The sequence below is a fragment of the Typopeltis vanoorti genome, chromosome 11 (genome assembly GCF_054136105.1).
Source record: "Typopeltis vanoorti isolate ZY-2024b chromosome 11, IOZ_Tvanoo_1.0, whole genome shotgun sequence".
NCBI classification, from domain to species: Eukaryota; Metazoa; Arthropoda; class Arachnida; order Uropygi; family Thelyphonidae; genus Typopeltis; species Typopeltis vanoorti.
In genome coordinates this window covers 75,785,788-75,804,847 of record NC_143559.1, presented here as the reverse complement: position 1 = coordinate 75,804,847, position 19,060 = coordinate 75,785,788, and the positions used below count along the sequence as shown (strand labels likewise).

The window sequence follows — 19,060 nt, the reverse complement described above, 5'->3', positions numbered from 1 at the left end:
CCTTTCTCTCATTAACTGCTCTTGTTTTGCTTTATAGATTACTAAAATTTACATTCAGATTACAGTCAGATTACTAAAACAAATCCCCTTAAATCAATACTAACCCTTATAGATAATGTTACTATCATCAGCCAAATGCTGTATATGGTCTTTCCCTAATTTTTCCAATATCTCAACAGAAGAAGTACAAACTGATCTGTAGTTTGACACTTCCACTATCTTACCCTCCTTCCAATCCTTGGGCTCCTTTCTCTTATTGAAAAGCCAAGTTAGTGAAAAAACTGTTATGTAGCATATTCTCTCAAAACACGTGGCAAAATCCCATTCAGCCACATTTCTTTATTGATGTTCAGAGTACTTGGTATTTGAAATATACTCTCCTCATACACTTCTAAACCTTGGACAACCTCCATCCCTCTAGTAACAAAACTTACATTTCCAGGGTGAAATACCTGAATAAAGTGATCATTAAACAACTCCACTATATTTTCATCAGTCACTCTGCTCCCATTTTTGTCTAAAAATGCATCTACAATCATTTCTTCTCCTACTGGCCACAAAGTGAAAGAATTTTGAATTTTTCTTGGATCACAGGGCTAATCACTTCTCATATTCCAGTTTTGTCTTTTTCACTATGATAGTCACTTGATTGGCCTGAGTTTTATACTGTTCATGCATCCACTCCACACCGCTTTCCTTATACTTCTTCCATAACTTCTTATTATAATAAGTTTAGTTTAATCCTTTATCCAAGTGTAAGCAAACAAAGTTTGTGCCTGAAAATATCTTCAGGACTAACATCATCAAGTTATTATAGTCTAACCAAGTGCAAAATAACCTCTTATTCATCTGCAGTTTCCATTTGATATTGTTTGTCATAATTTTACACCAAATTGTGTTCTCTTTTTCACTAGAGGTATACAACATGGCATTGCTGCTAATAAATATTTCTTCATGCACCAGTGATATCTCACCCATCAAATTCTTCCATCCACAGAACTGCTCAAGTTGATTTCTAAGATTATTATAACTACCTGCCTCATAATTTCACATAAATTCCTTTCTCCTGCATGTCTATTCACTTCCTGAGAGTCAAGATTACATGATCACTCTTTCCAGCCAGAGCAGGAATGTTGGCTCAGTTACAGTCAGATCCACTGATGCTATGACCACCAAATCCAAAACTCTTAGACTTTGTGTTCCTTCTACTACATGTTGCCCAAGATATTTGTTCCTCAAAAATTCCAGAAATCCCAATTTACATTACTGTAGTTAAAATCTCTCATAATAATCACTCATTTTGTACTTGTCATACACAACTGCCTAAATATCTTTTGCGCTTCAACCACTATGTCCACTCACTTATCGCAACATTCCATAAATATCATGTCCTGCCCACCTTCACTTCACACCATATGCTCTCAAAAACCATTAGTACTATTTCCGTTTAAATCCTCTACTCTGAGAAGGCACAACTCATCACTTATCATAAGTAATACCCCACCATGGCATCTGCCCTTTCTACCTTACCAAAATATGCTATATCCTGCTGCTTTTACTCTTATCAGTACATTATCTTATGTCAACCATGTTTCACTGATCTCGGTAATCTTTGGACAGGCTGAGGCTATCATAGCCACCAATTCATCTCCTTTGTTCCTAATACTCCTGTCACATGTATAAAGAAACATCAATGCATTATCAGAGTTTCTATTCCTATTATTATTCCCTCCAGACCCCATTGTACCCTGCATTATACCACATATCCCCCCCCCCCCCACACACACACGAAATGACTACACCCATAATAGGCCACCTCAGCTACTATCCAGACAACTCGAGTTGCCCTGTGCTGACACTCTCACCTATTACTATTGTGTTCCTTCCTTCCTTACCAGCATCCATCACCCTTGATCTCTTTCCTCTGACATTTTCTCTCTCTCTTTTTACACTCCACTTACCTGCCTTCTTGCCATCTCTTCATCCTTAGCTCCTGAACTATCTCATCTTCTTCTCTTTAGATGCTTACATCCTTCCTGATTCAAATGCAGTCTGTCCTTGCATACAGCTCTCTTTTATCCTCAAAAGTACTTCTGGGCATCTACATATTCCATGTCACTCCTATAACATATTCTCTCTATTATGCCATTCATTATGAATGCTGAACTCTGCATTATCATACCTGGGTAACATGGTCACTATCCTCTCTCTCACAGTCTTCTGCTGTACAGCTTAAAGCCTTAACCTCTGATCTCTTGCCATCCGATTGCCTCGGTGGCAAGAATTGCCACGCTACCTCTGAAGTCATTCATGCACACCATAACAATCATCTCATTCACTCTTTCATCTTGCTTAATTCCCATAGTCACACTGTCTGTCATTGCTCCAGACAAGCACTCTTCTGTCATTATTTTACACTCCACAAATCATTGAAACTTTATACACCACATCTATTACTACTGTGTTCCTTCCTTCTTTGCTTACCAGCATCCATCACCCTTGATCTCTTTCCTCTGACATTTTCTCTCTCTCTTTTTACACTCCCACTTACTGCCTTCTTGTCATCTCTTCATCCCTAGCTCCTGCACTATCTCATCTTCCCCTCATTCACATTTCTCTTATCATTTCTATGACTCTTTCTGAATCTTCATACATTCCACTTTCATACATTCTCTTCCCCCCCCCCCCAAAAAAAAAAAACCTACTTTCATCCACAGATGAAATCTGTGGATGAAATTAGATGAAATAACCTACTTTCATCCACAGGTGAATAGTGAGCATGAAATGCTCACTATTCACCCATCACTGTTCTCCAAATCTACTCGACTCCCTAATATTATCTTCCTTTCCACATGAATTTCTGACAAAGTAAGCAATTCATTTATTTTTTAAATTATCAAACAACAACAATCGTGTTACTGCTTTATGTTCAAAGTATTTTTGCTAGTGGTAGTTAACTATGAATTAGGAGTGCTGTGATCTCTAATACAAGATATGTTATGAAAAATATTGCTAAATGATGATGATGATTATTATTATTCAGGAACCTCCATGGAGTCTTTCACCATTCTCCAAGAGAAAAATCTAGTCCTCACATCCTTGATAACCACATTCTTACTCAATTTCCAGGAATGACCCCTTGTTCTGTACCTCTCTAGTCAAAGGCTAAAATATTTCATTTGCATCAATCCAATAAAATCCTTTAGTAACTTAAATGTTTCTATACCATATGCCTTCTTTTTTTTTTTTTTTTTTTTTTTTTTTTGCCTGTCAACAAACTTTGCAGTCCCACAGGTCCTCAATCTGTTGTCATAGGGGCATTCCACAGACTGCTCGCCATCTTGTTCATTCACATCTGAACCTCTCCACCACTTCCTTATCATCAAGAAAAGTCACTAAATCAGTAATCTCTCTGTTTCCACATCAATGCCTTATAAAGAGGAACAATAACTTCCTTATCTCGTCTTGTTAGTATGTTCTTCAATAACCAAATCATCCTATGAGCTGCCTTGCCGACCTTTGCAGTATATCCTATGAACATCAGCTCCCTGTCCACCAATATCCGAAATCTCTAGCTTCCTCAGTTTCATGGAGTACATTTCCATCAGTAGAGCACACAGCTTGTAATCTTTTCATCTCAAAATGCAAAACTACACTTTTCCGCATTAAACTTTCATATATTCTCTCTCTCTCTCTCTCTCTCTCTCTTCCCTCCCTCCCTCCCCTTTGAATTTCTTGAGTTTTTATGGGATAACTACCTTAAGCAGCATAATGTTTAAGGGACCACACATAGATCAAGGGTCTTGGATTTGATTATCTCATCAGAAGATATTGTTGTAAATGAAGTGTCACATCTTCCTCCAGTTGGTGAAAGTGCACATGAAGTGATCACTTTGGTAGTGGCAAGCCATATCAAAACTTTTGTGAGAAAGTGGTATGTGTGGATTCATAAGGCAAGTGATAATGGCAAATTCAGGAGGCAGCTTGCAGCAATATCATGGAATGAGGAATTGCATGGGAAATAAATCAGTGCTGATTGGTCTGTACTCAGGAATTATGTGGCAGGGGCAATTACTGAATGTATTCCAAAGGTCAAGAGAATAAATAAGGTAGGTGTAAAATGGATAACTCAAGAGGTGAAATGTGCAGTCTGGAAGAAAAAGTCATTGTGGAAGTGGCATAAGATAAGTGGAGATAATTAATTACATGAAGAGTACAAAGAGCAAGCAAGTAAGGTGTTAGCAACAGTTAGCAAATGGCGCTAAAAGAAATCCTAGGGAGGTTTGTTGATATGTGGCCAGTATTTATGGGGATGATGATGGTCAGTGATAATGAGAGAATGATAAACACTGAGGAGGATATAGTAGAGGCATACATACACATACATACATCTTCAAGGCCCACCTTTCCTAATTGGGTTGTGGGGGCAACAGCTGCAAGAACTTCCAATGGTCACGATCCTCAGCCACCAAACTCAGGTGTTCTGGTGGGATTCCCAAACATGTCCGCCCAAGGTTTTGGATATAATCTATCCAGCGAGTCCGTGGCCTCCCACCCTCTGGCTTGGCAAAGAGGGCCTGCTGAGGGAGCCTCTCTTGTGGCATTCTGACCAGGTGCCCGTACCAACGTAATTGTGATCTCTCAACATGGAGAAGCAGCAGTTGAGTATTGAAGGTTTCCCGAATTGCAGAGCTTCTGACTCTGTCGAGTCTTGTCAGCCTGGCAACCCCTCGAAGGACCCTCATTTCAGCCACTTGGATTCGTGTCTGCATTCTTTCGGTCATTACTCAACTCTCAACGGTCATTACCCAACTTCTGGCTTAACTCCCACTTCAATACTACCGAACGGCCAAGCTCCTGCAATATTGAGCTTGCTAAGCCAATTCGAGTATCTAGCTCTACGTCCCATTTTCCATCATTCATGAATATGGACCCAAGGTATTTAAACTTCTCTACCTGCCTCATTGGGACTCCACTTACATTTAGAGTGCACTGGAATGGTTGTCTTGAGACCACAAATGTTTCAGTTTTGGCCACACTGATCTTCATTTCGGCATCTGCACAAACAGCTACAAACCTATCCAGGGTCTGCTGGAGGCCATCTGTGGAAGAGCTAAGCAGAACTAGGTCATCTGCAAAAAAGCAGACGTCCAATGCTACATCTTCCAATTCTGACACACTCACTGCCTCGGCTGTGCCTATCAATCCAGTCCATAAATATTACGAAAAGGAGGGATGATAGAACACACCCTTGGCGGAGGCCAATGGAGACTGTGAAAGGTTCAGACTTTGTGCTGTTTACCCTGACACAAAACTCTGGGCATTCATACAGAATCCTTTGGAGAAAGATTAGACTCATCCTATGCAAATGCAAACAAAGTATTCTGACAGACCATCTGCTGCCTTCGAGGGAGGAAATCATGCACAGCAAGGGCAATTAAGGCCTCTGATGGTGCACTTTTAACAACCGAGAAGGATTATCCTCCACAGATGGAGGGAATACTTTGAGAGCCTTCTTAACCCGGGTGGCCCATCGGTTGTGGACATCCAAGAGGTGCAGATCGGGGCAATGACTAATCTCACAGCAGAAGAGATCCATTTAGCAATAAAATTGCTAAAATTGGGCAAGGCTTCTGGCGATGATGAAATTCGGGCCGAAATGCTAAAAGCCTTAAATCGAGATGGTGTTCTCTGGCTAACTTGAATGTGTCAGGCTGCTTAGATATCTGGACATAATAATACCAGTCTTTAAAAAGGGAGACCAGAAGGATTGCAGTAACTATCGTGGCATCTCTCTGCTCAGCCTGCCTGGGAAAGTGTATGCTGAGTGCTTGGAAAGACAGTGCAGGAGCATAGTTGAGTCAAAGTTCCAGGAAGAACAATGTGGCTTTCATCCTGGTAGAAGCACAACTGACCAAATCTTCATAGTAGAGGCATTAAATGAGCAATTCATTAAAGTATTCCATCCTTGTGATTGTAACATAATGCAGAACCTGAGAGCAGTGGGAATGGAGGAACCACTGATGGTGAGTGAACAGGAGGTATATGAGGAATGGAGTAAACTTGATGTCAACAAGGCCATGGGACTTGATGGTATATCACTGCATCTCTTGAGGGAGTGTTCTTTAGAGTTAACAACATTTTTAACATGAGTCTTAGATTATCTGAGGTTCCAAAGGAGTGGAAAGATTACAAAATTGTTCCACTTCATAAAGGTGGTGATGAGACCAAGGCTTTGAAATATAAGCCAATCTGCTTGTCTGAAGTTATAGTGAAAGTATTGGAGAAGCTAAATGAGGAAAAGGATTCAGAACTGGGTTGACAGCAGTAGAATTCTCTTTAATGGACAGCATGAGTTTGCTAAAGGAAGATCGTGTTTTAGCAAACTGCTTACTTATTATAACAAGTGACGAATACATTGTAATACAATTTAACTATAAGTTAAATTGGAACAAATGGGGTTGGATAACAGATTAGTGCACTGGATTGGAGATTGGCTGTCTAATAGGTATCACAGGTTGTATATGGGAGTGATATCCCAGAAAAGGAAAGTGACTAGTGGTGTGTCCCAGGAATCTGTTTTGGGATCACTGTTGTTTGATTCGTATGTAGATGCCATTGGAAAAGGCTTAAATTGTGATATACAGTTGTTTGCAGATGATGCAAAGTTGGGGAGCATTATGAGAAGTAAAGCAGAGTAGCTTTGCAAGAGGACATAAATAGGTTGTCTGAACAGGTGAATGTGTGTAGGTGTCAGTTTAATGTTTCAAAGTGTAAGGTTTTAAAATTTGGGAAGCGAAGATACATGCAGAGTATAGGATTGGTGGGGATATTTTGGATGAGGTGTAGGAGATAAAGGACTTAGGATTGTGGTTGATAGGTACTTGACATTCCATGGGCATCTTGCTAAAATTGTGAAGATGACACAATGGATGGGGATGATGCAGAAAACTCTGACATGTAGAAGTAAGGACGTTCTTATTCCATTGTACAAGATGTTGATCAGCCACATATGGATTATTTTGCACTATTCTGCCAGATTTTCAAAATGATGATGAGATGTTGGAGATGATTGACTACGTTGGTTTCATTGGGAGAATGAAAATTACAGAGTTTAGTGAATAGAAGGACAACATGATTGAGATGTATAAGTTGGTATAAGGTAATTACCAGATGAGTGTGGGAAAACTGTAAGAAAACTATCTATATGAAAGAATGCTTCTCTGCTGTTATCTTAAATAGAATATAGCTTGGATGTAGTTTCTAATTAATTAATTTTTTAATTTATATTGTATGTTTTATTTAATTTTTTTAATATGTGTGTGTGTGTGTGTGTGTGTGTGTGTGTGTGTGTGTGTGTGTGTGTGTGTGTGTGTGTGTATTCCTGAGCTTCTACTCAGTTGTAATGGTACATTTTAAAGAATAAATATTTAATTACTTTAAACCGAGATAAAATATTAAGTTTTAATGAAAATGATACAACTAGTTTCAGCCTTTTACAGCCTTCATCATGTATCCACTAAAGGTAGAACACAATAATAAAAATTGAAGTTACAAAAAACTGAGAATTACAGGCAAAAAATGCAATACATAATTGACACAGAAAACGTTGTATTTTTCAAGTTGTTCTATCTAACGTGCTATTGTTTGTTGCATGCGTGCTTGCAAGTTCTCGTGAACGCCAGTATTGAACAACTGCAGTATGGCTATCAGGGAATGTTGTAACTCAAATTGCTGTTCAAATGTTCAGGATTAAGGAGGATTTCCCTGGACTCCACGATTTTCCTTTCAAATTCATCACTGCAGCGAAAAATGTTTTTGGATTTATCCCAGCTAACTGAGTGATTCTGTAGATCATCATGAGGATTGTTTGAGAAAAGAACATGACTGGATAGCGCAGATGCATGTGATCTTTTATAGGAGATGTCTCTCGTATGCTCCTCTATACGTAGTTCAATAGATTTGTTAGTCTGTCCAAAATAAGGAATATTACAATCGCACCATAACTTGTATACACCTGGATATTTCAGGTTGTGATGAATAGGCTTTGGATGCTTATAAGAGAACGGACTTTAGGGAGTGTAGTAAAAAACGTCCTGATGTTGTATTTTTTTAAGGACTTCAGCCAATTTATTGGAGACTGAACTAATGTAAGGTATTGAGATGCTACCTTTAAAATCAGTATTTTCCATAGTACACTGCCTAGGAGGATCCAGAAGAAATTTCTTAATCATTTTTTCAGAATATCCATTTTGTTTAAAGATAAGAGAAAGGTGATTAATTTCTTTTTGGAGCTCATCTGGTTCATTTAAAAGAAAGCGTGCTCTGTGTGCTGAGGTAGAAATGGTTCCGAGCTTTTGTGGTGGAAAGTGATGAGATTGACAGTGCAGATATCTGTTAGTATGAGTGGGTTTTCTGTATAAAAATATACAAAATATATAAAAATATATGAAAATATAATATATATATATTATATTTTCACTAGAGGTCATGCCAGTAGAATAACCGTTGATCAAATCATTGTCACTTTAGCATACTGTGTGAAATTTAACTCAGCTTGTCCTTGTATATTTATATATACTCCAGATGATGACTTTAACCACCCAACTGGCCAAGACATATATACGTCCAGGTTACCATGGATGTGAAGGGCATATGAAAATTGTAATACCATTGATATTACATTGAAATATATGATGGATACGAAGTATAGAGGAGTGATGTATTTTATCCATATTGACGGCGACGTGGTTAATATGAAGGTCAAAACATCGGGAAATTAAAATAGTTATTTATAACACAGTCATAAAGTCCATAATTTCTAAAATGAATGCTGTTCACTGTGTAACACTAAAAGAAATGATTTGTAAATTAAACTTTTTTTCACAGATAATATCGTGGCTGAACCCAAGAAGAAATGTAGACAACGCAATATTGAATGTTTGAAATAGGCTTTATTCATTCGCCTACAAACAAAACATTACCAGTGTGCCTGATTTGCCAAAAAGTTTTTTTCAAATGAATCTATGAAGCCTTGAAGACTAGAAGAACATTTGACAAAAGTTCATGCTGATAAAAATAGATAAAGATTTATTGTATTTTCAAGCACTTAAAGAAAGATTTTTGAAACAACCAACATTGGCAGGTATGTTTTTAGTAGCATCCAAACTAGATGATGATGGGTTGTGCACCTCTTACAACATTTCCTTACTGATTACTAAATTGGGAAAACTGCATAATGTTGTTGAATAACTTATCTTGCCAGCTATTAGTGAGATCATACGCACTGTGCTGCACAAGCCAGTCTCTGATATTATCAAGAAAATTCCTTTGAGTAATGATACAGTGCAACGAAGAATTGATGAAATAGCCTAAGATGTTGAAGACTCATTATGAGAGTATTTAAAAACAACCTAGCTCTCTATACCAGTGCTTCCCAAACTTCTGGATGTCAGGGGCCCCCTTTGGAAAAATTAAAATATTTCACGGCCACCCTCGAAAAAAATCGTAATATATAGACATATATTATTATAACATTTATTGTATTTATATTCAATGCAAAGCATACACAGTGAATATTGCAAAAATCAAATGCAAATATTACATTTTTAGTATCTTACATACACATTTGACATGGCACATTACCTCATATTTTTATATAGATAGTATCTTGTTATTATACATTTACAGTACAAGCACATGAAACGTAAAACGATTAGTAATAAAGAAAGAATTAACAACATAAAAGAAGTTTAATAACAATTTAATGTGATGGATGTGTTTCAATCCTGCTACACCAATATCAGGTGAAATATTTGAAACTGCAATTCTTAGATTTCTGCTTTGAAATGAAACTTACATGAATAAGCATATATTTACTAATATTCATTAAGCGCCGAAATACGCAGGAAGCAAAATTTGTGAACCCGCACCAATGTGTGATTTTTTCCATTAAAATATAAAAAGAAAAAAAAGAAATAATAAATAATAAAAATTAAATATGTTTCTTTTAAGATAAAAAAATCTACTTAGTCTTAAAAGATTTTAAATTTGTTTTCATTATTTCATGGCCCCCCCTCAACAAAACTTATGGCCCCCAAGGGGGCTGTGGCCCACAGTTTGAGAAGCGCTGCTCTATACAACTTGATGAGTCTGCTTTACCAGGAAATGAAGCCTTTTAGCATGGGTACGATACATAAAAGAAGAAAAAATTTGCCAAGAATTATTATTTGCTAACTGACACTAAAGGAGAATCGATATTTCATGCATTGGAAGAGTTTTTTAAAGAAAAGAAATCCCTCTGAATAATATCTTGTCAGTTGCTACCGATAGTGCTCCAGCAATGGTAGGGCACTATCATGGTTTTATTGCATATTTCAAAGAGGCAGTGCCAAATGTATTCACTGTACACTGTATGATTCATTGTCAACATTTAATTGCTAAATACCTGAGTGATCGCCTACACAGGTCATTACATTATGTAATTACAGCAGTCAACAAAATCAAAAGTCATTCATTGAAAGACAGATTGTTTGGACAACTTTGTATTGGAAATGATTATTATTATTATTTTGTGATACCTCCAAGGAGTCCTTGGACTCCTTGGAGGTGTCATGAAGTAGGTATCCTCCCTCATCGAGAGAGAGGATACCTACTCTACAACTCTCCCTCTCCACCATTTCATGCACTAACTACACCGAACCTCTACTATTATCATCTATATCAATGCCATCTACTGCTCCATCACCATCTACTGCCCCATCAGTCATTCTTCAATGATGAAGATTTCAGTCGCTTGCTGCTCTATTTCTCCAGAAGTTCATTTCTATCAAAGGGTGCCTGTTGAAATGAATTTTGAATTGATTTTATATACTCTTTGACTCGATGCTACAGTTTTTAGAAAACAGAAATGATTCTTTATGAGCTAACTTGATTAATTTCAAAAGTGACATAGCTTATTTGACTGACTTGTTTAACAAATTTAATGAAACAAATCTATAGCTCCATGGAGATGAGCTGAATTTAATAAAAATAAAAGCTGTTATTTCTGCGTTTGTGTCAAAACTTGTCCTGTACAAAATGAAACTTAGGACAAGGAGAATTCAGCCAGTTTCCAAATCTATCAAACAGTGAAAAAATGTGCTGAAGACGTGCTCAGCTTTGTCATCACTTGGAGGCTCTCCATTGTGATTTCAACCAATGATTTAAAGATATTCTTGAAATGAAAATACCTGATTGGATTTTGGACCTTACAAGTACAAACACAGAAGAATTTTTACAGCTACAAGAAGAACTAATAAAAGTAACAACAAATGAGGAATTGAAATTAAAATTCAAAAACGGGGGTATCAACAGTTCTCGTTGCAAAAGCAGATGCCAATACTTTATCTTGGATTGTGGGCTGTAGTAAAAAAGTTTTTAATTGCATTTCCATCATCATATTTAGTGGAACGTGGGTCCAGTGTAGTCGCAAATCTTTTAACTAAAAATAAAGAAACCGGCTGCAAATAGCTGATCACGGTGATTTAAGAATGCTGCTGACAAATATAGAGCCAAATATCAATAAATTGGTAGCAGCACACCAGGCTCGTCCTTCTTATTAGGATTGTTTTTAATATTACTGATAGTTATTTACTATTTTATATGTGATTTTTACATATGTTCAATTTATGTTCGTTTTCTTAATTTTAATAGTTTTATTAAATTTTCAGCTCCAACTTGTCCTGTGTTTACTTGCAATTTATGTTTCTTTTGTTGATTTCAATAAATAGTTTTAAAATTTAAGTTCCATGGTGTCTTATTTCTAAGCTTCAAAAATCTCTACCAGATGCATAATAAAACGTAAATTTGTTTCTGTATCTATCTGTTTGTTCGCTTAAAACTCGAGAGCTGCTGATCCAATTTTCATACGATTTTCTTTTATATGTATCAGGACTGGTCAGATCTTAGAAAGTAGTTTCCAGGGAAGTGGGGGTGGGTGCTGAATAAATTTTTTTTTGGAAAAGGAGACAGTAAGAGCCAAATAAGTTTGGGAACCACTGATCTAGTGTGAGACCACCGAACCACTTATTTGAGACCTGAAGCATCTTAAAAAAGTTCCACGTATGGTCTCTAGAGTATGTCTCTGGACTAGGTAACAAATAAATTTAAAAAATACAAAAAAAAATATAAAATTGATAAAAAATAAATAAAAAAATCCTTAGTCCACTCATGTTACAAATGCACTACAGATTTGCAAATAACCTTTCATGAGTGGGAGACATAAAAAAAAATATGAGTGTCATGAAAGCATGCCTGGATAGCTAGAATTTTCTAAATATTCCTGTATACTGTAAATTTCCATTAAATATCATTTTTATATGTAATAATTTTGATGTATAAAAATAAAAATATTTTTATTTTAGTGTATAACAATGAGAAGCATACATCAAATGCTTCTCATCATTATACACTATGCATAGCAGAATAGCAGAGAAAAAATAATCAAGCTTTTGCTTCATTATTCATTAAAATTGTTGCTTTCGTCTCTTTTTTTTTTATTCTATCAGTATTTTATACTGATAGATGCTTTGTTGTTGTATTTTAAATGGTACAGTGGAAATGATGAGATGCATTTGATTATTATATTATTATTATTTTTAATTTTATTTGTATTTTTTATTTAATTTTGTTTTTTAACATATATACAGTGATACCTCAACTAACGAAGATAATTGATTCCGGAATCACATTTTTTAGCCGAAACTTGATTTCCCGTAGGTTTCTATATAAAATGGTTAATTCGTTCTGGATGCTGCCTACTATTTAAAGATAAGCTTTATAAAATAGTAAAAAGCACACTATAAAACGGAAAAAACTCACCAAAGGCTGAGATGAACTGCTACCCAATTAGATGGAGAATGGAAAGTAGAATGAAAAACCGACGATCTTTACATTATTATATACACTTTATTAAACTGAAAATATGTACACAACTTTTTTACTATTCTTCTTCCAAATTTTCAAAGTTTATTCAAGGTAAGTCTCCTCTCCTTCAGTAGCTGGCCTCTGTCTCTTTGCTAAAGGAGAAGTCAAAAATCTGTTCAAAGTTGATTGAAATTATCTTTTTTTCAGAATGTTTTTAAAGTGATTCAGACACTTGTCTTCAACAAAGGCACAAAAAGTCTGTTCATTTCAGCTTTGTTGGGATGCCACTTTGTAGCCAAAGATTGAAACTCTTCCTAGTAGTGAAGCATTTTTTTAATCGGCATTCTTCCCTTTTTATTGCTGTCCTCCTCCTTCCGTCTCACTTTCTCAAACGTAAACAACCCAGTTGGGTTGGTGGGTCTTTCCTATGTGATGTGGTCAGCTTATTTCTTTGTCACACACATACAGATGGAAAAGATAAGCTCCTGGAATTGCCCAACTGTTCATGTTTGCCAACGCATCCACTAAAACATTCATTAGCTGAATCCATATTTGTTAGCAGAGTCCGAAAAACAGCGAAAAAATCTTCATTAGTCAAAAAATTTGTTAGCAGGGTCACTCGTTAGCCAAGGTATCACTGTGTGTGTGTGTGTGTGTATCGATCGACCAACCTTTGCCAGCAAAGGTTGGCCGATTGGTAGAGCCTCTGCTACTAATAGCTCATGCAAAAAGTTAAGCAAGTTTGAGCACGGTTAGTAGTTGGAAGCGGTTCAATCGTTCAATGCTGTTGGCACATTCTCCCTCGATGAGTCTTTGGACTCCCTGGAGGTGTCAAATAATAATAATAATAATTCTCCTGGACCTCTGTGGAGTCAGATTCATGGCAGGGGCCCACAATACAATATATTTTATGAAGTTTTATGCAATATATATTACATAAAAAAAGCTGTGCTTGTTTGCTATTTCCATCTCATTATATGTGTTTTATGTTTCATTAAAGTGTTCTCTTTTGATTTCAGTGAAGTCTTGTCCTAAGCTCTATCCACCATCTGGAGTCCTTATTTTGAACGACTGTACTAGAACTGTAAATAGCATTTGTCACATTCAATGTGATCACCAACTCACGCTGACAGGTCCACGTACTATCACATGCACTTCATCCGGATCTTGGTCTAAATTCCCCTCTTGTGGTAAGATTTCTTTGTAATAAATATTATGAACCTGTACTATTAATTTCAGTAACTAAAAGTAACTACATCACAACGACAACTGAGATATCAACACATTGGGAATGCTCTTGTTGTTTTATTAAAAAAACAAATAGGTGTACATAAAATGACAGGCAAGCTTTTACCTGTCATTTTATGTACACCTGTTTTTTGGCTCCAGTTGTTTCCAGTTAAATTAATGGAAAGAAAGCATTTGATGAAATGATGATATAGTCATATCTTTGTAGTGTTAACTGAACTCTTCTGGAAGAGTGGAATTCTTTAGATGTGTGGAATCAGTTTGAAAGACGAAATGAACTGTATAGGTGTAACAGACTGCATTGAATGGTTTTGGAGAGAATGAATCTGATCAAGTGGGAAGTGATGTGGAAGAATGGGAGAGTAGGACAGGAGATATTGAAGAGATGGTTATGAATGAAGAAGTGAGCAGCATGAGTATAGAGAATAGGTGTGCAAGACAGACAGAGAAATGGGGAGGCTCAGGGCGAACAGAGGAACACAACATGAGAAAGGTAGATGCTCCAAGAGAATGTGAATGCATGTGTGCAAAAAAGGGAAGGGGATGACCTGAGATCAAGGGGAAAACATTTGGATTTGAAGAAGGTTCTAAGATGAATAAGGGGAAAAAGAAATGGCTCGAATTAAGCATGGAGCAGTCACATCAAATAAGTGGTATCAGTGCAACTAGCTATAGATCCAGGAATAAGCCTGTTGTTTGTATATAAATGGTAGAAGTTGATACATAATATTGGATTTATTCGACCATGGTTTTGATAAACACTTATACATAATCGTCGACTAGTTTCGCCAGCTGTGTCTGTCTGGCTTTATCAAGACAAGAAAGGTTATACTAATATTAAATGCAAAAACAAAAGAAGCAGTAATGACTTAAAAAAATAGTTAAGCAAATTGGAGAGCACGCGTGACATCAAACGCATAAAGCATGAAGACTTAGTCATTGTTATTAAGTCGCATTTTATAATTTTTAGGGTAATTTAATTCTGCTAAACTTAATGAATTTAATAGGTTTTTCCAAATGTCTTTTAATATTATTCCCTACAGACAGGAAATAACCTCTATTGAGGTTATTTCCTGTCCATAGGACTACTGCAGCTTCTTTAAAGGTTCTACATCTGTAACCCTCTTCGATATATGGCATGGAGCTGTTCTCCCAATATATTGAATGGTTTGAAGTTGAGAAATGATGTGCTAACCCTGAGGTGTCTGTTCTATTATTATTGACATCTCACACATGTTCCTTCTTTTGGATTTCTAGGCTTCATGAAGTTTGGCCAATGTAAGTCAGTCCACACATACATGGTATGCTGTAAACACCTGCATATTTGTAGAAAGCGACGCTATCCTTAGGGGATCTTAATAACTGTTGTGTAGTTATGAAGAAGGAATTAATCCGAAAGAAGAAACATGTTGGAGATGTCAATAATAATAGAACAGACACCTCAGGTTAGCACATCATTTCTCAATTTCAAAAACCATTCAATAGATTTGGACAACAGCTCCATGCCATATATCGAAGAGGATTACAGATGTAGAACCTTTAAAGAAGCTGCAGTAGCCCTACAGACAGGAAATAATCTCAATAGAAACCAGGCAATAATATTAAGCCATTTGGAAAACCTATTAAATTCATTAAGTTTAGCAGAATTAAATTACGCAAAAAATTATAAAACGCGACTTAATAACAATGCCTAAGTCTTCACACTTTATGCGTTTGATGTCACGCGTGCTCTCCAATTTGTTTAACTGTTTTTTAAGTCGTTACTGCATTTTTTTGTTTTTGCATTTAATATTAGTATAACCTTTCTCATCTTGATAAAGCCAGACAAACACAGCTGGCGAAACTAGTCAATGATTATGTATAAATGTTTATCAAAACCATAGTCCAATAAATCCAATATTATGTATAAATTTTAGTGAAAAGGACCAAATAATAACTATCAAAATATTAGAAGTATAAGAAACAAAGCAAATGAAATGGTTGCATTAATTGAGTCTGTTCACCCAAAATTGTTGGAATAAGTGAGACATGGTTGGATGAGGTGACATCATGACAGGAATGGAGACGGAAGGGTATGATCTGTTTCGTGAGGATAGAAAGTGTAAAAAAAAAAAAGGGAGGGGGGTGCTATTGATGATAGAGAAAGAATTATGTCCATACAAAGTAGAGATTCAAGAGTGAAATAGTGCCAGTGGTTTTGAGGCAATATGGTGTGAGATAGAAGTGAATAGAATGAAATACTTAATTGGATGTTGTTATTCACCTGGTAATGTGGATGGTAATGACTATGAAATGTATAATCAAATTAGCCAAGCAAATAAGAAAAGTAGTGTGATCATTATGGGCGATTTTAATTATGGGAAGATGAGATAGCAACTGGAAGTAAAGAAAACGAGTTTCTTGAATTTTTGAGGGACAACTACCTCAGACCTCATGTAACAGAGGGCACACAAGGATTGAGGGTGTTGGATTTGATCATCTCATCAGAGGATATAATTATAAATGAGGTGTCCAATCACCCTTCAATTGGTGAGAGTGACCATGAAGTGATTACCTGGGTGGTTTCCAGCAATGTGAGGACCTCTGAGAGAAAAGGGTATATGTGGAACTACAAGGCTGGTGATTTTGAAGATATCAGGAGAAAGCTTGCAGGTGTAGCATGGAATGAGGAGTTAGCTGGAAAAGAGATCAGTGGAGCTTGGAGGAAATTCTAGAATTATCTAGTAGAAGCAATGTCTAAATGTATTCCAAAGGGTCAGAAGGTTAAATAAGGTAGGTGTGAAATGATGAATGAAGAGATTAAGCATGCAATACAGAAAAAGGGCATTATAAAAGCAGCATACGAGAAGTAGAAATAACCAATTCCATGAGGATTACAAAGACCAGGCAAGGCAGGTGACTTGGTTGGTAAGGGTAGAAAAAGTGAGGTATGAGCAGCAGTTAGCTAATGAAGCCAAAAAGAATCCAGGGAGTTCTTTCGATATGTAGCCAGCAAAAAAAAAGGATTATTATGGAAGGATGATATTGACTGGAGAAAATGGTATAAGGATAATTGTTGCAGAAGCAATGAGCAGTTCATAAAGGTCTTTCATTCTTGTGAATGTGACTTCATGGAGAGATTGAGAGCAGTTGATGATGGGGAGGAGAGATTGACTGTAAGTGGGCAAGAGAGGTACGGGGAGTTGAGCAAACTTGATGTTAATAAGGCTGTGGGACTTGATAATATATCACCATGTATTATGAAGGAATGTGCCAGGGAGTTGATTAACATCTGCCTTGACATATTTTTTTTAATATGAGGCTTGCACTAGGTCAAGTTCCTAAGGAGTGGAAGGAGGGCAAGATTATGTCGCTTCATAAGGGAGGTGATAGAACTTAAGCATCAAATTACATTCCTATCTTTGTGTGTCAGGTGTTGTGGTTAAATTGTTGGAGAAGCTTGTGTGAACAAGGATCCAAAATTGGGTTGACAACAATGGTATTATCTTTGATGGACAGCATGGATTTGCTAAAGGAAGGTCATGTTTTATTAATCTTCTTCATTACTACAATAAGTTGATGGATACATGGTAGTATGCTTGGATTTTGCAAAAGCTTTTGATAGATTACTGCGTGATAAGTTGATAGTCAAACTAGAGTGGACGTGGTTGGATATTAGATTACTGCATTGAATCAGAGACTGGCTAAGTATCAGCAAGTTGTGTATGGTGGTTCAATATCCCAGAAGAGGAAAGTCACTAGTGGTGTACTTCAGGGATCTGTTTTAAGGCCACTGCTGTTTAACCTGTATGTTAATAATATTGGTGAAAATTTGGATGGGGATATTCAGTTGTTTGCAGATGATGCAAAGTTGGGATAAACCATGAAGAGTAGAGATGTTGTGGTCTTACTTGAATAAATTAAGTGAATTGGAATGGGGATGCAAGTTCAGTGTTGGAAAATGTAAGGTTTTAAAATTTGGGAAACAAAGATAGGTTGTAGAATTATGCTTTTTGGGGATATATTGTTGGATGTGGAGGAAATAAGAGATCTTGGGGTGATAATAGATAAGGATCTGAAATTTAGGAGACACGTTGCCAAAATTGTGAGGACAACACAAAGAATTCTTTGAATGATGCAGAGAACACTGACTTATAGAAGTAAGGAGATTCTTGTGTCATTGTATAGGGCTTTGATTAGGCCACAGAATTGGTCACCTGGTTTTCAAAAGGACAAAGAGATGTTGGAAAGGTCCAGAGGGGACACGTTGTCAAAATTGTGAGGACAACACAAAGAATTCTTGGAATAATGCATAGGACACTGACTTGTAGATGGAAGGAAATTATTGTTCCATTGTATAGGGCTTTGATTAGGCCACACTTGCCACTGCACAGATCTAGTCACCTGGTTTTCAAATGGACAAAGAGATGTTGAAAAGAGTCCAGAGGCAACTGCCTAAGGTACTTTCTGATCTTTGGAATGACAAATATGAGGAAAGGTTTAGAAGTTGCAATTTACAGAGTGTGATTGATAGGAGGAAGAGGTGATATGATAGAGACCTGCAAGTTAGTAAGGAGTTGTAATAGGATCGGTGTTGAAAAGGTTTTACAGAAAATAGTGGGCAATCAGGGTAGAACCAGAGGTCATCCCTGGAAGCTGTATAAGGAGGGTGTAAGCAGGGGAGTGAGAAACAGGTTTTTTGCATGCAGAGTTGTGAATGATTGCGATGCCTTGCCTGAGAGTGTGGTGTCTGCAGAGAATTTGAGTGTGTTTAAAGTGTGGTATGATGAGCTGTGTGTATGATAAAAGGACCTCCTAGATGAGTCTTTGACTCAATGGGGTCTTGAGATAATAAATTACAGTGGTTTCTTCTGGGGTTGAGATACATTTGAAGAGTGTCATTTAGGTAAAGATGTTAAATGATGTA

General features: G+C 36.7%; 1 protein-coding gene across 1 annotated transcript in view; it reads left to right on the top strand.

Annotated features, from left to right (window-relative positions):
• The window catches only part of LOC150101755 (P-selectin-like), a 76,487-nt gene that overhangs the window by 40,159 nt on the left and 17,268 nt on the right, over positions 1-19,060 (top strand). The window contains exon 3 of the mRNA XM_090400448.1: positions 13,926-14,096. Within this exon, the coding sequence (XP_090256574.1) occupies positions 13,926-14,096 (171 nt within the window). The remainder of the gene's footprint in view (positions 1-13,925; positions 14,097-19,060) is intronic.